Source organism: Ptychodera flava, chromosome 18 (assembly GCF_041260155.1).
Source record: "Ptychodera flava strain L36383 chromosome 18, AS_Pfla_20210202, whole genome shotgun sequence".
Taxonomy (NCBI): Eukaryota; Metazoa; Hemichordata; class Enteropneusta; family Ptychoderidae; genus Ptychodera; species Ptychodera flava.
In genome coordinates this window covers 39594033-39616818 of record NC_091945.1, presented here as the reverse complement: position 1 = coordinate 39616818, position 22786 = coordinate 39594033, and the positions used below count along the sequence as shown (strand labels likewise).

At 42.0% G+C, this 22786-nt stretch overlaps 2 protein-coding genes across 8 annotated transcripts in view; one reads left to right on the top strand and one right to left on the bottom strand.

Annotated features, from left to right (window-relative positions):
- Window positions 1-17672, bottom strand: part of LOC139117572 (SAC3 domain-containing protein 1-like) — a 75441-nt gene extending 57769 nt beyond the window's left edge. For 5 of the 6 annotated variants that reach the window (XM_070680801.1, XM_070680806.1, XM_070680805.1 and 2 more), the window contains exon 1: window positions 17059-17672. In XM_070680801.1, coding sequence (XP_070536902.1) covers window positions 17059-17171 — 113 coding nt within the window. In that variant the 5' untranslated portion in view covers window positions 17172-17672. Of the gene's footprint in view, window positions 1-12689; window positions 12910-17058 lie in introns of all 6 variants that reach the window. The other variant, XM_070680803.1, reaches the window with a different exon arrangement.
- An 80-nt stretch (window positions 17673-17752) lies between these two features.
- The window catches only part of LOC139117573 (prefoldin subunit 5-like), a 79173-nt gene continuing 74139 nt past the window's right edge, over window positions 17753-22786 (top strand). For both annotated transcript variants that reach the window (XM_070680808.1, XM_070680807.1), the window contains exon 1: window positions 17753-17892. In XM_070680808.1, coding sequence (XP_070536909.1) covers window positions 17815-17892 — 78 coding nt within the window. In that variant the 5' untranslated portion in view covers window positions 17753-17814. The remainder of the gene's footprint in view (window positions 17893-22786) is intronic.

Sequence of the window (22786 nt, the reverse complement as noted above, 5' to 3'; positions counted from 1 at the left end):
CCGGAAACCCTGAAAAATGAGTTAAAATTCACTTTTTACAGCTCACAGTCACATGAATTTCTAGTATTTTCAGGAGAATGGTCAGCAGTGTTCCAGGGCAATTTGTGTTCGATCATAAAAGCCATTTTACCTGGGAGATTAGGCCTAAATATGATAATTCATAATTACAAATAATAAAATGTGGTAATGTTGACGATATTTTGAACAAAGAAAACTGAAGTCTTAGAACCTAAGAACCCCTATGCTTTTGGGAGGTAAACTATAATCATTCACTATTATTAATGATATAAATTTGATATTGTAGACGATGTTGTAAGTGTTACATCTAGACAGGGGGGTAGGGGATTGCCCCTCTGTTGAAATGTTGGCACCCCAATTAATTTGTCAAGGCTGACCACTCCCCCAATGAAATGTAGAGGTACAAGTAGAACACATGAACTGATGAAATCCCCCGAAATTTTCTATTAAAATATCAGTGTTTCATCCAGGATGGCATCAACAAGGGGGATTTCCCCCTTTAAGCATAGTAAATGAGAAAATTTTCATTAATGTTTAATGTTATGCTTTAAAAATTAATGTAAGAACCCTGATGTTTGGTATGGCAATCTGTAGATGAAGAACTTTTATACCACTGGGAAGGTAAAAAGGATAATTTATTTAACAATAACGATAAAAACTGACAATCATTACCATATTTCGCAAATAGAAACAAAGACCCTCAAGGTTATTTGACTATATGGGTATGCAAAGTAAAACCTTGATATAGGATATGGAAATTTGTACGTTCAGAAGCTCACTTTTGGATTTAACCTGACGATGGTTTTGAAGTGAATTTTAGTGGTCTGATCGTATTTTAACCACTCTCTGGGTGACGTTTTTATTGGCGTCGATAGACCCAAAAACAGTATATAATACGTCCAGCTGGTTATATACCTTGACATTTACGCACATCGGCTTACTAAAATTCAAACTGTAATCGGGAAGTTTTTCGTGAGAAAAAAATCAGGTCATTGTCTTCGAAAACAGCTTAAATCCACGTAATTATCCTTCTGTTGTTTCTTGGTCTACTTCAAAACCAAAGATCGTACAGAGAAGCTTGATCTTGCGATTGCTTCTGTCTTCATTTGTTCGTCGACCATTTTGAATTGAGCTAATGACAGCCGACAGGTGTAGTACGTATACGCACGTTTTCATTGGTGTATATAAAGGTCACCACATCGGGATCAGCAATTCAGGTAGCCAATAGAATCGTCCGTTGCAATTCTGATTTTTATTAAGGCAGTATACGTAAGACTGTGCTGCATCGTAGTACAAGGCGATCGTAGTAGTCGCTCGTCTTCTAAATTTTGTTTCACATTAAAGCTGTTGCAAAGTTTGACTACACAGTTTGTGAAACTTGTTTGTATCATTTCAAAAGGTAAAAAATATTTCAGCGATGAAAGAGTTCAAATTTTCTGAAAAAGTAGCCGGCGAAATCGTGAGAATAACCCGTCAATTTCGCCCGCTGCCGGCTCTTAATCAAACCCCTGTGCTTTAGGTGTTTTACACACAATGAGGCAGGGTTATCAGGTGCAAAGCACCCAAAGTCGCGCTTGTCTGTGAGGAGAATAAATGGGCAGGTGTTCTGCCATCTATACTCATTGCCATCTACACTCCGTTTGACCTTTGACACATACACTGGCATATCACTCAATTGTTATGCAAATAAAATATCGCATTCAATCTATACTCTGCCCTTGACACGGCTCAGGGAAATCGGGAGGAAACATCTTTTACAAGTTGAATTTACGATCAACGGGCTGACTTGCCCAAGCAGAACCATGACAACGACTCAACAAATCGAGGACTAGTATAGTCTATGGCCAGAAGAAATGGTTGCAGGGAGTAAAGATGGCAATGGATGGAGTATAGATGGCAGGAGTATCCCTTTTTCCTGCCAAGTCGGTGAAAATCCGCTTGAAATTCGGTGTAGCTAGAATCTGAGCAGCCACGGCCGTTATCCTGCCAAGGCGGTGGAAATCGGGCTACTTTTTGGTACCCCCTTTCCTGCCTAGTCGACGGAACTACGTGTAGCAAACCTTGCTCGCGCTAGGGGTCGTTCGAGGACAGGTTTTGGGCGAGGAACGGCGTTTGCTCTCGAAATGGGTTCACAGAGAGTCCAACGACAGGGAAAGGTGCGGAAGCTACCCAGCCATCCCACCCCGGTGGGGGACTGGTTTTTTTTGGGGGACGAGTAGCGTACTTGGCAGGTTAGCACGTTGACGTATTCTAGCGGAGTTTGGGTTAACTTGGCTCTGAGGCACTACATAGATTGCGGCCGAAATTGACCGTCTCGGCAACGCTAATCTGTAAGGCAACCGCCTAAGACCGCCTCAGCTGGCGGTGCAATTTTTTGCCAATGGTGCGAGACGAAAATCACGGACTTGGTCCTGATTGACGGGAAGTGTGGACGGATTTGACAGACTCGGCTTTCTGTAAGGCAACCGCCTAAGACCGCCTCAGCTGGCGGTGCAATTTTTTGCCAATGGTGCGAGACGAAAATCACGGACTTGGTCCTGATTGACGGGAAGTGCGGACGGATTTGACGGACTCGGCTTGATTAGTCCTGACATGGAACTGATCCGAACGGACTTGAGCGACATTTGTGAAGGGTAACCACCGCTTTTAACCGACTTGTTACCTTCTCGAAAAGACTACCCACTCAGATGTCGGACGTTGTCGGCTGCACTTGGCTCTAGACGTTCAAGCCGTGCAACGAAACACACCGCCTCAGCCTTGCCATTCAGGAACATGGCCTCAAAATTTGATACCATTGTTCACCGACTTGGCGGCTGCGGTTAGGTGCGTGAACCGTTGTTCACCGACTTGTTACGCCTATGTTGTCCCTGTGAAGTTCGCTAACGGCCGAGTCTAACGGGAGTTGGCAGACCTGTGTTTGGTTTATACCGTAGTATGACCGACTCAGGTAGAGGTACCTGTCGGTATATTCTGAGTTTTACGCACTCGGGCGTCAATGACGGGTCGTCATCACCGCTGATGACGTAGACGTGCTGGCCACGTTATTTGAAGGAGCCATGTTTGCCCAACGGACGAGGCCGAGACAGCCGTTGACAATTTTGGCATCCTTCATCTTTGACCGCCTTAGTTGGGTAAGCCGCTCGGCAGGCGACGGTTATGACCTAAACAAGCCGCTGAAGCACTGTTCGTTGCTGTACAAGAACGAGACGGCCAGTCCATTACTGCTTAATGGGCGATCTGTCGGGTTGGCTTGTCACCGCCCTACGCAGGCGTACTTAGAAGGGACATGAGGTTAAAGATACGGGTTTCCCACCCGTACTAAACATGGGCTTGGGCCAACGTCCTTGGGTGGCAGGTGCGCATGCCACGTACCCAGCTGGACGGAATGTCAAGTTGAGATGCTAATGACATTGACTATGTTATGCTAAGTGCTCGAGGGATTTGCATCGCAAATGAGTATTATTAGCATATCAAATGGTGCGGACAGGCAATTTACATGACGGGTAGGAATGTCAGCGCCGGTTGGTGGACTGATTGCCGTAGGTCCATTATAATAACAGGTGGATGCATATATTAACACCCCTGCGTCCAATCATGTCCAGGGCTTTGTTTCCCTGTGGCTTTAAAAGGGAGGGACCTGCTAGTCTGTCGACACTGTTCCAGACATGAGCTTGACGGACCGCAAAAGTTTTCTGAAGGCGAGCAGACGACTGAAGCTCAAAGATGCAGAGTCTCCGGGCGGTAGTGGTAGCGATCGTTGTGATGTCCCTAGTAAACGTTCTAAGAAGTCGGGCAAGAAACGCTCCCGTAAGGCGAAGCCATCTCCGGCTGAAAAACCCAGTGGTAAGCGTAAACGTAAGAGCGATCGTTCTGCCGATGAGGATGATGACGGGTCACCGGTCGCCAGTGGTTCTCACCCGGCTGCTCCGGGAGAGACTACTTCACCTGCAGAGACTACATCTGCTCTTGTGGGAGATACTTCACCTGCACAGACTACGTCTGCTGCTGCTAGTGAGACAGTGAGTAACGAGACGGCTGATGCCATTGGTTCTCCCCCGGCTGCTCCGGGAGAGACACCACCTGTTGCTACTATGAGCCCTCATCCTGCGTCAGGAGAGGTTCCTGTGCCCAGTGCGAAAGAGCTTGAGTCCTCGTCATCAGCAGAGGCTGCCGAGCCCGCTCCTGCCATAGTTTCGTGTGCTGTGATGTCCCGCCGCCGAAAAAGATAGTGCGGAGGGTTCGTTATCAGGATAGCCCACCTGATTTTGAGCCAGATATGATCCTTGATGCCGCTACGGGCGAGTTCAGGCCCAGACGCCCAGACGACGGTGATATCACCGCTGAGTCCGACTCGGAGGTTGACGAGGATGCGGCAGAGGACGATGACTTTTATGACAGGCAGTATGTAGGTGAGGCAAGCTCTGACGACGATGATGACGTTGCTGCTGTGTTGGCGGAGGACGACACCCCTCCTGTCTGGCGTATGTCGGAGACTACCGATGCTAATATATTTGAGGAGACCGATTTTGACCATGAGAGAGGACCGACTTTCACCTTGCCCAGCCACTCCCGTGAGCTCGATTACTTTTTAAGTTTATTCCAGCTACACTGATCAGATTGGCCAAGGACGAGACTAATAAATACGCCAAATTCCACCAGCGACATATCGCTAGGAAAATAGATAAATACTGGCGTAACGCTGACTACCGAGAGGTGCAGGCGTTCATTGGCGTCTTAGTCTGTATGGGTGTCGACCGTAAATCATCAGTGGAGGATTATTGGTCTAGCGATCCCTTTCTGAGAAACCAGGGTATTTCTACTGTGATTACCCGCAGTCGCTTTCAGCAGCTTATGCGATACTTTCATCTGGCAGACCCAGAGAACGATCCACGTCGTGATCCTGATGAGGCACGCCGCCGACGTCGGTGTCAGGAGGATCCCCTGTATAAAATCAATCCATGGATGGAGCCCATAGTTGACCGGTGCGTAAATAATTATAAGATGGGTAGAGAGATCTCCATCGACGAGGGCATGGTGCGATTTAAGGGCCGTTCTAAATTTAAGCAGAGATTACCGCATAAGCCTGATCGAGACGGTTTCAAGATATGGCAGCTGTGCGACTCCACCACTGCATACATCGCTAACTTTGCACCGTACCTAGGTGTGAAATTTCGGGATCGGACTGATGGGAGACGGCAGGAGCGAGGTGTGGTGAAAAGAATTACGATGGAGCTGGTCCAGCCATTCTGTGGATATAATCACAGCCTATTCTGTGATAGCCTGTTTAGCACGGTCGTTACTGCTAGAGAGCTGATGGAGACCGGGATCTACATGGTCGGGAGTTTTAACCGCCGTAATCGTCGCACCATGCCCCCTCAATTAATTCCGCCGGGTAAGAGGAAGCGCCTTCCTCTGTCTGTTGGGGATATGAAAGCCACGACCAGAACGGACTCTCGTCTTAACATCACTGCTTATCAGGATAGTAACGCTCAGGTGCTGATCTTGAATACGGTCTATCCACCCTTGGAGTGCGTGCCAGTGGGGGAGGGAGACGAGCGGCGACAAGTGCCTCTGTCGCTGTATAATTATCGCCGGTACATGGGAGGCGTCGACCGAGCCAACCAGAAGCGCAAGTACTTTCACACTGGGCGCAAGAACCACAGATGGTGGACATATCTGGCATGTTACCTGATTGATGTTGCCCTGGTAAATGCATATATATGCTTCAAGCATGTACACCCTGATAGTAAGCTGACCCATAAGATGTTTCATCTGCGTGTCGGGAAACAACTCATTGGCGGTTATTGTGGGCGATCGCAGCCCAGTGTGAGAGAGGTCGAGGCCACTGTTTCTCTTGCCTCGTACATCAATCCACAAAATCAGCCGATGCACGTTGTCAGCCGTTTGGAGGGGCGGCAGAAATGCTGTAAAGTATGCAGCAGAGAGGGTAAGACCACTGCGAGCGGACGACTGTCTGAGACGTCCAAAGGATGTAGTCTGTGCGGGGTTCATCTTCACGAGGGCGAGTGTTTTGCGGCTTTTCATCATCGCATGATGCTACGAGGTAAGAGGAGCATTGGCGTGCAGACCTCTACTCACACAGCCCCGACGACACCCATCAGCAAGAGAACCCGACGTAAATAACGGACAGGGGACAGCTTCGCCTAACAGTGGCTTGACTGTATTCTGAACACGGATCATGATCACATTTGAGCACGGTTGTGCCGTTTGTTTGTGCTTTACGATCCCGCTGATTGTAAATTGAAACACGGATTATTTTGTACAATCCCCCGATTGTTATGTTTGTAACACGGACCATGCACTCGGACGTCGAGACAGACTCTGAGATTTATTATTCGGCATAATGTAAATTATTCCCGAATAAAATACTATCTATGGATCGCATATTTTCGTTTGTTTGTTTAGACGGATTATTTTATTTCCCCCTATTATAATTTTTGAAACACGGATCTGCCACCCCGATTGTAATTTTTGAAACACGGACCATGCACTCGGACGTCGAGACAGACTCCGAGATTTATTGTTCGGCATAATGTAAATTATTCCCGAATAAAATACTATCTATGGATCGCATATTTTCGTTTGTTTTGTTTTTACCCCCACTTTCGTTTTTGGCAGATCCGTAAGGACGCTATAGTAATGGATGAACGTGCGTTGTATCACGTGGGAGGGGCACAGCCCAACGGAGGCTGTGCTCGTGCGACGTAGACGTTGTACCAACCATCTGTCGTTGGGGTTAGTGCATAGAGCAGTTGCACTGTCCAGAGCTAAGGTGGTACAAAACTGCACCTTAGTAACAACTGCACAACTAACCTGTTAGGAAACGGTAACACTAACGAGCTAAGTGTTCACTGAACTGGCCAACTACGTACACGCCTTCCTTCAATGGCGGAACTATGTCGTTGACACTACGTCAAAGCAGACTGCACTGTGCGACTCTTCCAAGTCGTTCAAAGTACGTGGCCAAGTGACACAACCCAGGGGAAACAGGACAGGTTTGAGGGTGCTCCCGCACCCATAGCACTAACCCCTGGGTCTTCTACTAACCCACGAGAGAGGTGACGTTTCCCCGGTGTGGCCGTGCGTGCCGGCGAACGAGCTTTACTTCCGCGAAAGTAAGCTAGAAAAGGGCATAAAAGTGCACGTCCCCCGGGGCAAACAACGCCCGTGACCTCATCATTTTCTGGACACAACCTCATCAGCGGTTGCCCCTCTATACGGGCATGCAAAATTTTTGAAGTCTAACACGTATATGGTCGGTAATCGTACCCCGAAAATGCGGTATTTTCCCGCCAAATGCCTGGCAGGAAAGCGTGCAGGAGAGCCTATCTTCTGTAGACACGGAAAAGGGGGCCGGTTTTGACCGACTTGGCAGGATAACGGACAGGGGCGCTCGGCAGGAAAAGGGGTATAGATGGCAAGTGCACTTGCCATCTATACTCCATTGCCATCTATACTCCATTGCTGTTGATACTGTGTTGTCATCCATACTCCATCACTATCTATACTCCATTTATCTATACTTAATTGCTTTCTATACCAAATTGCTTTCTATACTCCATTACCATTTATACTCTATTGCTGTTGATACTTTGTTGTCATCCATACTCCATCGCTATCTATACTCCATTGCTATCTATACTTAATTGCTTTCTATACTCAATTGCTATTGATCTATACTCCATTGCTATTTATATTTTTTATCCTTGACGAGAAAGAAGTTTTGAAAGGTACACAATGAATTCTAAACTGAATTCATTTGCTCTAAGGCCGATTGATTTTAATCATTAACTGTTTGATTCAGAACAATGACCAGATATGAACTGCAAATGCTCACGTGTTTCATTATATATTGAAGTTATGTGTAAATTTGAACCGTTGCCACATGTTTGCAATTTCATTGAAATTATTATGATCAACATAATGAAAAATAATCACCGCCGATTAATTCTAAAAGGTCATGAAGTATACAAATATGTAATTAGCTGAAATAAAAATATTTATTTGACTGCTCTTATTGTATCACCACTTTATATAGCAAGTGTACTTACCGTTGGCCAAGTCCTTCAAGCCATATATGCCGAGCTGTGAAAGCTCATTAGATATGCAAATTATAAATTAGCTGACATGAAAATGTGAAATGACTTTCAATATTGTTTTAACCTAGTACCTGGTATAATCATCAATGTACATAGCATGTTTTGCCAACGTTGATCAAGTAAATCCCGGTATATATCCCTAATAAGCAAAGTTCATTAAATATGTAAATTAGGAATTGGCTTAAGTAAAAATGCTTAATGATTGTCAATAATGTTGTATCATGGTATCTGTAATATGTGTAGCAAATTTTGTCAACTTTGGTCAAGTCAATTCAGATATATATCTCTAATTAGGAAAGATCATTAAATATGCAAATTAGGAATTGGCTGAAGAGAAAATGCTTAATGACTTTCAATAATGTTGTATTATAGTGTCTTTAATGTACATAGCAAGTTTCATCAATTTTGATGAAGTCAATTCAGATAAATATCCCTAATTATGAAAATTCATTTAATATTCAAATTAGGTTTTGGCTGAAGTAAAAATGTCTTTTGAGTTTCAATAATGTTATATCACAGTATCTTTGATGTATATAGCAAGTTTCTACAACTACATTCAAGTTAATTCAGATATATATCCCTAATTGGGAAAGTTCATTAAATATGCAAATTCAGAATTGGCTGAAGTAAAAATGCTTAATGACTTTCAAAAATGTTGTATCATAGTATCTTTAATGTATACAGCAAGTTTCATCTACTTTGGTCCAGTCATTTCAAATATATATCCCTAATTAACAAAGTTCATGAAATATGCAAATTAGGAATTGGCTGAAGTTAAAACGCTTAATGACTTTCAATAATGTTAAATCATAGTATCTTTAATACCAAGTTTGGTTAATTTTGATCGAGTCAAATCAGACATATATCCCTAGTTAGGAAAGTTCATTAAATATGCAAATTAGCATTTATCTTTCATGTCACCCCTTAATGGTTCCCACTGCTGATATATCTTGGTGTGATCAACATTTGTAGCAAATCTCATCAAATTGTGAGTAGTCGTTTTTAATGAATATCCGTTTTTTCTAAAATCATTAATTATGCAAATGAGCAAAAAGTATGCAAGCCACACCCACCAAAAACTAATCAGTTCTTGCCATTTGTTAACTGAATCTATGTACCAGATTTGATTCTGATCTGATGAGCCCTTTTTGAGATATCGGACCAACAGACAGACAGACAGACAGACAGACAGACAGACAGACAGACATCGCTGCGACATATAAACTTCACTGAGGTTTATTTCTATAATAAGTAAAACAGATTTCTTTGTTTTAATTTTTATTTAGTCCATCCAACGGGCGCTAGCCCATTTACAGGATGAGGTACCCACAACCCTCTACCCATTTGGAGCACTGAGGAGTAAAGAGCCTTGCTCAAGGGCATGAAGATTCTATTTATTTTAGACATTATGTCTGACAGTGACTCAACAAATCAAGGGCTAGTATAGTCTATGGCCAGTAGAAATGGTCGCAGGGAGTAAAGATGGCAATGGATGGAGTATAGATGGCAGGAGTATAGATGGCAAGTGCACTTGCCATCTATACTCCATTGCCATCTTTACTCCATTGCTGTCTACAAATATACTTAATTGCTATCTATACTCCATTGCTATTTCTATTCATTACTATGACAAGAGAGAGGTTTTTGAAAGGTACACAATGGATTCTGAACTTAATTCATTTGATCTAAGGCCAATTCATTTACATCATATACTGTTTTTATTCAGAACAATGAAAACTTCAATAAGGGTGTTTTTTTATAATAAATAAAAAAAACTGAGAAGAGACTTCTTGGGGCCGGTACATTATTTCTTTGTTCATTATATTTCACGAGGATTTAATTCATTTTGGAAATAAGTTTGACAATGACTTGACAAATCAAGGGCAAGTATAGTGTATGGCCAGTAGAAATGGTTGTACGGAGTATAGATGGCAGGAGTATAGATGGCATGTATACCGGTACATGCCATTTATACTCCACTGCTATCTATACTCTTTTGCTGTCTATACTTTGTTGTCATCTATACTCGATTGCTACCTATATATGATAGGTTCAGAACTGAATTTCTGATACGGAGCTTCATTGTAAAAGCTGCTCTGACATATTTTTAATATACCAAAGGGACAGTGAATAAAGACGATTACTGCTGTGAGTTAACGGAATCATTGACAAATTCTGCCAGTCAGCGACTTTGGTAAATGGATGCTTGGAGTACAGTTGGCAATTGCTTTCAATAATCAAGATTACAAACTAGAAACAATGCCTTTCACTTCCAGCGTTTTGCAAGAAAAAAATGTTAGAAATGGATCTGAAATATATTAAAGTATTAGTACATTACGGAGACAAAACAAAAAACAAAAAAAACAATGAAAACATGACTGACAACACAAAAAACTACCAAACTTCAGAATGTGAGTTCACACAAAAATATCACGGATCAACCAATCGCCAGTATAGCTACAGGACCCGGGCCACTACCCATGCACTGTACACCCTGTGAAGTTCGTACATAGAGATACGATCTGGAAGACTGGTGAGCTTAGGTGTACACAGTGCAGTGGGTTCTGCAATGAAATCAAACATTTTATATCCTTTTGCAATTTCTTTAACATTGGGAAAACAATATTCTTTCCTGTTAATAAAAGTGGAGTATAGATGGCAAGAGAGCATAGATGGCACCTTACACTGCTATCAACACTCACACTGGCAGTTATTTGCATAACAATGGAGTGACATGCCAGTGTATGTGTCAAAGGTCAAACGGAGTGTAGATGGCAACGAGTATAGATGGCAGACACACCGGCCGTATTCCAAATGAACATCGGCTAAGACGGATGAAACTTAAGGTATAGACACACGTTAGAGGATACTTATTTTAAACTCACTTTTTCTCAATAAATTTCACTTTTGGACCCCACACATTATATATTTTCTGTTAGCCCTATATATCAACATTATGAAAAATATGTTTATTTTCAGAAATCTCTGTGTCTGTGTCCATTTCTCTCAAAAATATGCGTTTTTGAGTTTTTTTACCAAAAAAAAATTAGGTCTGCAAGGACTATGCCGACTTGAGATCTTTGAACAGAAATCAACAATTGAGTACTCTGGGGAAAAAACGGTGTCCCAGATTTTTTCTATTCCCTTTAGTTTCAGCACAATAAGGTGTGAAAGTAACAACTCTGGGTTTTTGAATAAATTACTGGGTTTCATTCACTTCAGCAAGAGTTTCTCTTGTTCGAAAAATTTTACCGAAAATCTGAGACACCGTTTTACAGATATGTATTGCTTCTGTGACCTGGTAAAAAATCAGACCGATCTGTGCACCCTACTCCGACCTAATTTCTTTTGAAGTTACGCTTGTCAGGCCAAAATCGGAAGAGAGATAATCAAAGATGTTGTGTAAACACCCCTATACGTACAAAAATCGATCGTTGATATGACTTTCCGGGCGATTTATATTCATGTTCACGAACTTGCATCAAGCAGGAGACTAGATGTTTTGTATTTTACATCAAATACCCTTCCGACGATAATAAATAGCGAGAAAATCGGGAAAAACACATACAAACTGTTGAGATGTACGAGTAATGAGGGCGGTTTATTTACATAACAAACACTGAGCTACGGCTAATCTGTTTTTTCTCAAATTAGAGTCTAAGCTTGTTACCGTAACTGTAAACGGTTGTCAAGCCTATCAATCCGTTTCTCTTCATGTTTAGAAGTATCTTTTACGCCCGTCGGAGGCGAATTGCGATATTTTACGTTTGCGAGAGTCTCAGTGCACACACTGATTTCGACATCGCGGCGTCACGGAATGCAGTGACTGTTCAAGTTCGTCATTCGGCCCTTGCGCGCGCCTGTTCAGCTTCCGGGCCCTGGAAGATGAAAATTTATGCATACGCATCGCTTGACACGTCCACCAGTTTCATTCACAAATTTGTTCACTTATCGCCGACCTTCGCATCGGAATGAGCGTTCTGTGGTAGACAGACTCTGTCGCTGACTTTCACGCTTGAGAACTCACTTCAGTGGAGAGAATCTGATAATCAACCAGCTTCGTCGTCGTCGTCAGAAGACTCGTGTCCGACATCTCATCTTCTGCCACGTTGCTATAGTACGACCCTAAGTCAGACAATCTGAGTTTTGTTCTGGTAGCCTGGTCCATGATCTTACTTACTCTCTTCTTACGACCACGCTTACGTTTTACGCGTCTCTAACTTCCGCTTGTCATTACGGCAGCCATTGTTATTGAACATCATGCACACAGGACAGTGGAAAGTATGCGCATGCGCGCCGGACAAGATCAGAAAAATTAACATAATCTGTTGACCCTGCGTCGCTATCCTAACTAATCCGTACACAGTTAAGACAACCGAATATAACAGTACGCGTAGTTCGCAAAAAAATATATTTTTCTTAGTATTTTAAGCATTTCTTAATACAATATTGTCTCGACATTTTTCCACATGTAAAGATCATATGGTACGGACTCCAATTTTGAAATAAAACCAAAATCTCTGTAAAAATGAATTAAACGTGTGTCTATACCTTAAATTCAAAAAGCATGAAATGTGTTACGCTGCCGATCATACAGACAACGGCCATTTTATACAACGGACATGGAGTATACTCAACACAAGGCTCGGTGTTGCATCTTTGCCAGTGGGCACTCAGTCAAAGCATGGAGGTAGTTCCATGATCAAAGCATTTATACTATAGGCAACTGGTTGAACTGCTGTTGCCACCAATGTCTTGCACTGGTAAGAATCTGGAAGGTCAGGAAAAGTGATTTCGATCAGAAGTGGCTGAAATCGTACGATTGATTGAGACAAAAATCAGATGCAAAAATGTATGGTACTGCCGCGTGTTCAGATCGTTGCGTGTCCAAGTTAGCCATTTCGAGATCTGTCTGTGTACGTCAACATGACGTTGAAGCCATGTGTGTCACCTCGTGTCACGCATTCGTAACTTGCATGGATTTGTTCGATTGACTTTGAGAAACAATTGCACTTGATCCAGTTTCAAAACCCATGACCTGTTTTACAATATTCAAGGCACCATGAAATGAATAAAAAGGAACTACCTGAGCTAAAATAATCATTCGTGTGATCATCTGAATACAGCAGCTATGTACGTACGGTTACGAGCGTAAAGTTGGCCTCATCCTCATCCTCAGCCTCGGGTGACCTCGCTGAAAATGACGCTGCTCAGCGTCAGCTTCAGTGTCGTATCCGAAGATTGCCGAAGTTACGCTACCCGATGACGGATAAATGATAAAATTCGCCCATAACTTAAGAAAATAACAACTCCATTCTTTCTCAACTTTCTTTTGAATCGTAAAACTGGTTCGCAGGTAATTTTTTAACTTTTAGAATATCTCATACAGGCTAGTTTTTTGGAAATGGAGAGGGAGCGTTCAGTTTTTACGGCCGGGGGGCCGCAAAATCTTGTCGCCGGTGTTCAAAAAAATATATACCCCCCCTGCATTTTTCGTGAAAAAAAGATGACCCCCCCCCCCCTTTGTCAGATGAAAAATTTGATGACCCCCCTCCCCACTGAAAAATAACCAAAACCCATATGTCAAATTTACCCGCATGGTTTGGATTTGAACTCCGGTACGCGGCACGCTTTATTCGTGTAGCAGAGATGCCAGTGCAAACTTCTCAGCCACACCAATTGAAACGTCTGTTAATTAGGATGACTGTAAGGCAATTTTTAACTTCATTTCCATAGACAACTTATGTCCATGGACATTGTATAAAGTAAACTTTATTGGAGTGGTTCGCCAAAGGCAGCCCTCCGGTTAAGAGGGTCATGGGCCATTACGTAAAGTCAACTTTATTCTAGTGGCCACACTTATTCTAGTGGGCCACCAAAGTGGCCCGCCGCTCTCCCTCCCCTCTTCTTGTGTCCCGGGGGGGGGGGGGAATCCAGGGGGGGTCATGGTAATTTTTGAATCCGCAAAGGGGGGGTCATCACTTTTTCACTGGTAGGAAAGGGGGGGGTCACCACATTTTCAAAAACATAATACCAACAATAAAGTTCACTTTATGCCATGGCCATGATCGACCGTCTTTACCAGCGGGCCCGCCTTCGGCGGCCCACTACAATAAATATACATTATGTATTACCCATGACCCTCTTAACGGGCAGACGCCTTTGGCGGCCCACTCCAATTAGGTTTACTTCATGCGATGGCCATGATCACCCTCCTTACCGGCGGGCCGGCCTGCGGCGGCCCACTACATTGACTGTATGTAATTCCCCACGGCAATCTTAATGGCCGCACGCCTTCAGCAGCCCTGTCCAGTAAAGTTTACTTTATGCAATAGCCATGATCGACCCTCTTTACCGGCGGGCCACCTTTGGTGGCCCACTAGAATAAAGTTGACTTTACGTAATGGCCCATGACCCTCTTAACCGGAGGGCTGCCTTTGGCGAACCACTCCAATAAAGTTTACTTTATACAATGTCCATGGACATAAGTTGTCTATGGAAATGAAGTTAAAAATTGCCTTACAGTCATCCTAATTAACAGACGTTTCAATTGGTGTGGCTGAGAAGTTTGCACTGGCATCTCTGCTACACGAATAAAGCGTGCCGCGTACCGGAGTTCAAATCCAAACCATGCGGGTAAATTTGACATATGGGTTTTGGTTATTTTTCAGTGGGTGGGGGGGGGGGGGGGGGGGGGGGGGGTTCATCAAATTTTTCATCTGACAAAGGGGGGGGGGTCATCTTTTTTTCACGAAAAATGCAGGGGGGGTCTATATTTTTTTGAACACCGGCGACAAGATTTTGCCGGCCCCCCCGGCCGTAAAAACTGAACGCTCCCTCTAAGAGTCTAGAGAGCTTTGTACATTCCAAATGAGATGCAATAAATTTCACATAGAAGATCATCAAGTCGTAAACAGGAAACAGTATACAATCTACCTTCTGCCGGTTTATGACCAATGGATTAAAACAGCCGAATATATCTCAACAAATTTGCTGTGGGACCCATAGCCCTACCACTCCCCTGGCTGTGTTGTTGGGGAGTATTTAAGGACCATGGACCTAAAAAAAAGACTCTGTTTTACGTTAAGGACAGTAGTACCGTGGATGTAAAAACTGTTTTTACATCCATGGTAGTACCCAGAAAGCCTGTTAAGGTAGAACGCACCTCGGGGACAGACATTAGGACTCTCAAACTTTTACAATTCTCTTCTGATATACCACATGTGGGGGTTCATTTTAAAGCTCTTGGTGAAAGAAGACTTTCCACCGGCTTAGTTTTTCAAAATTCGAAAATTTTTATTTTTATCCATAGAGTTAACACAGGGATGGCGGCCATTTTGAATTTCCAATATCGGTAAATCTTGGGTAAGGGGTGGACCATTTGATATCCTGGGGGGGGGGGCTTGGAAGATTTGGGGAAAAGAAAAGATGCCAGGTGGAGTTGCTCGGAAAAAAAAATCTGGCTTTAAGTGGCTGATGGAAAAACAATTATGGACCATTGCGACTCGGAAAAAAAAAATTTGGCAATTGTTCGATGCACACTGCAGCATCAATAAAAATCAAGCAGTAGCTCTGGAGTTTTATAAAGCATAAACCATTTCAAGCTTGAGGAACAATAACTGAATATGAACAATTGTACAGTATACATGACCTTCTGATTAGAGGAAGTATGCTGAAATTGAAATTGCTCACCAGTGTTTTCCAGAAATGTGTAAATCTGAATGTATGGATTTTGTCAAAATACCACAAGAAGAGAGACAGCCTGCAAACATTTTACTATTACGTTTGCGTATAGAAAACTCATAACAATGAAAAAATGCGTAGAGACTCAATCCAATGCGTAATATTATTACGCATTGGATAGACTCTCTACACATTTTTTCATTGTTATGAGTTTTCTATATACTCATGTTTTATTCGTAAATGCGAACACTGTTATAGTGAATTATCTTACCAATGTTTTTCTTAACAAAAATGAGTTTGATGGTTTTGGGGGAAACTACTATGTGGTAATGAAGAATGGGAAATGGGCAATGAAATGAGCAGACAGCGGGTGATTTAAGATTAAATGTTACATCTTCACTGCAAATAAAACCATAAGTGTGTCATAAATAATACAAACAAAACAAAATCATGTTTGTTTGTTTTGTTGTATGTGAGCCACGTCTAAGACACACAACAAAAGTACTATTCAGTCTGTAAATGTCACCTCAGATGCCACCAGAGAAAACCATTTCCACTCTAAAATTTCATTTTTCGCCTTGCGAGAGGGGGACACCCCCCTCTCGCGCTCTCCCCCCCCTCGTTCGCTACGCTCACTCGCCGCTCAGTCGCTTCGCTCCCTCGCAGTCCACCCATCACTTTCTTAAATTACCGGCTACTTTCAATGTAAGGACAACACTGACAAGTAAATGCCATAAATGTACATGAATTTACAAATGTTTTTGTAAAGTGAATCAAATGTGCATGTATTTACATATCTTTATTTAGTTTCTTGAATATAGTCTGTGTGCGATAGAACAGCATCTTGTTACTGGGTGTGAAAAACCAAGCAAACAAACATTGCACCGAAATTTGGTAAACAAAAAAATATATCTCGAAGAAGGAAAGTGAAAAAAAAAGTTGCCAGCATATGCCCTGTAGAAAAAAAATAATTCATGGTGAAGCACGTGGGAAAAAAAATAATGGCGCTCCACCAATCTTCCAAGCCCCCCCCCCCAGGATATCAAATGGTCCACCCCTAATTTGTTTCTCTAGTAGTAGTACAAAAATTTGCATGGTGACCCCCTATTTTTATTCTTGATTTTGAAAGAGAATGATTGAAAGATCCCTTGAGGAAAGTTAGAGCAAAAGTTTAAGTCTTTCACTTTCGAGGTGCATACTACCTTAAACCTGGCCTTTGGTCAGATTTAATACTTACTCAACGATCTCGTTTTTTGGGCACATATCCATACATTTCCCGACCTTCGGGTTCACAAATTTTTCACACATGGCGGATTCCTCCGTTGTCCATTTGCTTTGAACATGTGTCATTCCGATGGTGCATTCAGTGACCTGATGTACGGGTGGTAAATCTTACTCCACAACGTTTAGCAGCCAGCTGCATTGGCCCGGCCGCGTAGATCGCCATTTTAAATTTTTCGACCTTCGGTGATTGAAATGATTGAAAACGGCTCCAGGCGTAGTTCTTGGAACAAGAATGTACAAAAGGGTCCTCTGTCATTTGTACAGTGTGGACACGAGTCAGAGATGGGAATTTATCAGGGCTGAAATGATTATATGCAACAGAATAGACCACTGTCTACTGAGGACCTCTGAGGTTAGTAGAGCGGTGTATGGTTCCTCGGTTTTCCAGGAGATCCATGCACAAACGAACCCCGGATTGCACCATTACTTTGAGGGTGTGCCCGAGGCGTAGAGGGACGGTCATCTACACCCCGGACTGCGCTGGCTTGGCTTGCCGATAAAAAAAACAAAGTCAAAATGAAATGAATTTACTATGATTTCTTGTTTAGAAAAACCCAAACGTTTTGTGTTTTGAGTAAGTTAGGAGTGATTTAGAAAAAAGTCATAAAGTCATAAATATTGAACTGGCTCTTAAGCTGAATCATAAGCCAGCTTCTCTAACATCTTTCAGGAACGCTAACGTTCGTCTTCGTAACTAAGCTCGAAAGTCATGTCAGGCGGTACACAGATAAACCTTGTACAGCTTCCGCTACCGCAGTTAGATCACCTGAAAAATCAAGTAGAACAGGTAAGGCTTGGATAAGATAAATTAAGTGTCCTAAAGCTTTGTCAGCCGAAGATCAACGGACGTCCCGGTGGTACTACTGGGCACACAGCCAGTCACACAGGTCCATCTTTCGTTTGCAAGCCCGCCCGTTGCGCCCGTTCCCCCTTGAGCTTGACGCCACTTGGCGAGCAATTCTTGCTATCTCGAAATTAACACGCGCTAGGAAGTTAACGGAGTCTGTTTTTTGTGTTTTTTCCCCATATAAACACCACTCGTCTCCGGGATGTATGGAAATCTTGTTCGTGGGTTCGTTTGTTCGGTGGTTATTTTCACGTCCACGATTTACCAGACACAGACCACGTTAGTTCAAACACAATGGTTGCACTTTTTGCAGATGACACTAAATGTATCAATGATTTCAACGACATTTCTGACTGTCTAAAACTGCAAAGTGATATTTAACAATTTAGTATCATGGAGTGAGAAATGGAGCATGCTTTTTAATGCTGAAAAATGCAAGCTCAGTAGAAAACGCAACCCCATTACTAGCTCTGCATGGCAGGGCTGTGTGTTACCGGCGTTATACGGCCTCCCACCACAGGGAGGCCGTATCACGCCGGTAACACACAGCCCTGCCATGCAGAGCTACCCCATTACGTATATCTATTCAATGCCTGGTGTTTCCCTAGAAAAAGTTGACACAATCAGACAGTATCCGTGATCTTGGAGTTGACGTTTCTTCCAATATGGCTTGGGATAAGCATATCAATATATCTGTTACAAAAGCAAACCGCATGCTGGGACTGATTAAACGTACATGTGGCCACACTTGTTCCACGTAAATGAAACTCCAACTGTATTTATCCCTTGTCCGTAGTATTCTTGATTATTCATCCCAGTCATGGGCTGTCACGACTAAGCAATCATTGCTACATCTTGAAGGTGTCCAAAGGAGAGCCACAAAATATATTCTTGGATATCCCCAGGAGATGAATTACAAAGATCGTATGATTAAATTGAATTTGTTCCCGTTGAGCTACAGGAGAGAATTAAATGACTGTGTCTTTTTAGCTAAATGTTTTATTGGTATGTATGATTTAAATTTAAGCCAGCCAGTTTGTCACATTCAAATCCCCTGATGATACATCCATGAAAATGCCACTTTTTAAAACTGAATATTTTCGTCATTTGTTTTTTAATAGAGCTTTTTACTCATGTAGTGCAATGCCCTTTCATGGCAAATCTTCAACAAGTGTTAGGTCATACAAGTCTATTTTATTAAAACATTACACAGGTCTGTTAAACAATAAATTTTATCCAGATAACACTTGTACTTGGATGGGAAAGTGCCATTGTAAAAATTGCCGTCTCTGTTAATTTCTCTGTTTTGTTTTGTTTTGTTCTGTTTTGGAATTTTTCGTGTATTTTTATTCTTGTCTTTTCTGTTTTTAATTTTGTATGTGTAACTTGTTAAATATGTTCTTTTGTGGAGGGTTGCTTTTTTATAGGTGTCAGTCACCTGTGCGACTCATCCTGACTTCTTGTCAAAGCTGAATAAATAAATAAAAAAATAAAAAATAAAAGCGACAGTGGGTTTCCACGTATACCCTTGAGAAAGTTTTTCTTGAGGGTCTATGATTTGCAGTGTAAAAGGCCAGTTTTACACGTCAATGTATTGAGCTGCAGTATCTGTTGCCCGTTGGCCTTGCCCAGGCTGCTATGGCCAGTCTATGGGTCCAGTGTATCAAATATGCGAGAGCTTGATGGCACAACTCTGCTGACGTTTGCAGCCGGCAGCAAAAACCTACACACGCGATTGTGCAATACCTTAGTCCAAGCTTAGTCAAAGCTTATATGAAGCTTGGCACCATAGCTCAGTACAATGGTGAGCGTGCCGACCTTAATATAAGACTGGTTCGCCGCAGATTCGTTGAAGCTTATTCTTGCAAACCTTTGTTGAACCTTACGCAACTAACCTTTGTAAAAGCTTATCTTGTTCCAAGCTTGGGCAGTAAACCTTGGGCCAAACTTTAGGGATAAGCTTATCATCCTCGTTTCTACTCACAGGTGCTCCTTATCAGGGTAGTCTGCTAAGGAGATCAATTTTTGGATCGATCTATTGATCCCATAGTCGATATGCCGGCCACTGCAACCTAAATACTCACAAGGTGTGCAACAGAATCACTCCAAAAACACACCATTTGATTTGTCAACTGGCCGTGCGCTGGCACAAAACATTCAGAACTACACTCCCATATACTAGTTGGATCACAAATTTAACCATCTCCTCGAAAATCACGCCAATGAACGTGTTACTCGCGTCATCTTGAAGAAATTGGCCGTGATTTGAGACCAAGCGAGGTGAAATGCATCCTTCAGAACAATGCTAGCCTATGATGTAATTTTTAGCTCTCATTCGGTATACCAAAGAGAGCTTGTGGTATAAGGTGAATCATTTCATTTGCATATACTACATACGGCTAGTTTTCAATCGGGTACGAACCCACAACATTTCATTTACATGCATGTCGTCTGTGTGTATGTATGTATGTATGTATGTATGTATGTAAGTATGTATGTATGTATGTATGTATGTCAGTCCGTCCAGATCAAAAACTCCTAAACTGCAGCAGCTACTGGCTTAGTATTTGGTGTATTTGTATTTAGTGATGCAGTCGACCAAGCAGCGCAGACGACATGAAAGCACCATGAACGATATTAAAGTTGGCCGTGTCGCAATGTGGGTCGCAACGCAAACAATTTTCAACATGTTCGTATGTTTTTTTATCCAAAGCCTGATTATTAGTGGTATATATTTTTACTTACAAGTGATCATAACTTTCAAACCAATAATTTGACTTGGAAGCAAAATCGGCTCCCTAAACCAAGCAAAAAATACTAGTAACCCTTAGGTCAAATGCTACGACAAGGGACCCAAACAGGGATGATTAAAAATTTATCCATCGGCCCAAGGTAAATTGCACAAGCTTGGAACAAGATTTTGGAAGTTAAGCTTTTATAAAGGTTTGTTCCCTGAGGTTCAACAAATGTATGCAGGGATAAGCTTCAGCGAATCTTGGGTGTACCAGTCTTAAATTAAGGTCGGCACACTCACCATTGTACTGAGCTTCGGCGCCAAGCTTCATATAACCTTTGACTAAGCTTTGACTGAGGTACTGCACAATTGTGTGTGATACCAGCCAAAACTAGCTGCAATAATTGTAACCCACAGGCTGTGCGCAAGCATTTCCTGCCGTGTTGGCTGTGTACAGTACACAACGAAACTTGTGTTCAGACTCGGCAGGTTTTTAACGGCGTTTAGACGCGTTCAAGACGCGTCTAAAACACGACCCTTCCAGCTCATTATCTCACAATGGAAAGAAGGTCATGAGTGGCCTTTGTTATGTAAATACAATACTCCACTAGGTCGCGTTTTTGTCACGTTCTAGACGCTCCAATTCCTTTCGTCTACTATGATAAAATGTTGTCTAATCTAGCAACTTTTTGCCTAGTCGATGTTTTATAGTGCAAACATTTGGAGAAAAGACCGATTGATTATATGTTGTTGCTCCAAAACCACCCAGCTAAACTCATTGCATTATCGATATCGAGTTGACCATGCGTTGTTCACTATCGGGTCAGTCACAATCAGGGTGCGCTAAAGTGTGTCACTTAGGTCAAAATTTCAAGTTCATGATAACTGTCCAGTTAAATAATATGTTGAAAGGTTATGGTATGGGGCATATCTTCCTAAAATTTTGTGAAGCAAACGTCATAGTATTACCACAGTGCACATTGTTTTATATGGTCGACGCAGTGTCACGGACGCTACAGAAATGTTGTACATGAACACAAATGTCATAATAAAATTTTAAACAATGATTTGTTAATGCTTTCTTATGTTATTACAATATAAAGATGCATATTGGCATTAAAATAAGCTATACTTGGTATGATTTACTTAATTTTTCCATGAATAAACACAACCTCAAGTTTAGTAAGAAATACAACAATATTGATCATATTTTTTTAATAGGACTTTCAACTTCTCTATGTCCTTCCACTGGTATGCTGTACTTAAAATTTTATTGTCATGAATTAACCATGCTATAGCAACAATATTAATACCATTCAGTGTAATCAAAATGAACTTCTTTCTAAAATATTTTCTGTTTAGTATGACATGTAATTTTGTCACGGACGCTACCAAAATCAAACTTGAAAGTTAGGTCAATTTGAAATATAAAAAGCAATTAACAATCTGGTTTTTTCTTTCTCTTTTCTCCAAAACCTTTCTCTATCAAACATTTAAATTGTGAAAATTGTGTCAAAACATTGACAATTTCTTTAAATTGAACAAGAAAGCTATAGCAACTACTGCAAAAATCAGTTGGAGTAAAAAATCACTGCAGCTGAGCTTACTTCTGGGATCAACCCTCGAGTCGTTTTCTAACGACACTCCTCATGGTCTATAAAACGAGCATCTAAAACAAATCCTTCTTACAAAATCATAGCTCGTTATGTAACTTTGACCAACATGTGAAGGAGTAAGCATTCCGTCGATATCCGGAACGACAACCGAAAAGTCTGGTGAGTTAATTCAAACACACTTTGCCCATATCGCTCAAACAGTTAAAAGGTTTCACGATAGCGGTTTTAACAACGGGGAAACTGATTTTTTTTAATTTGTCTCCATTTTATGCCACAACTTATCGTATAAAACCAAGATGCAATCTGTCATCGAATTGGTACTACAATCAACCAAACTGAAAAGATTGCTGAGCAATACAGAAAACATCATCTGGCAAAGAAAATCAAAAACTGAGAGAGCTGCCATATAAGTAATCAAAGTTGGCGGCATGAATTAAATAAACCAATACTCTCCTCAGACCAAACCGATTTCAAAGGCCGTTTA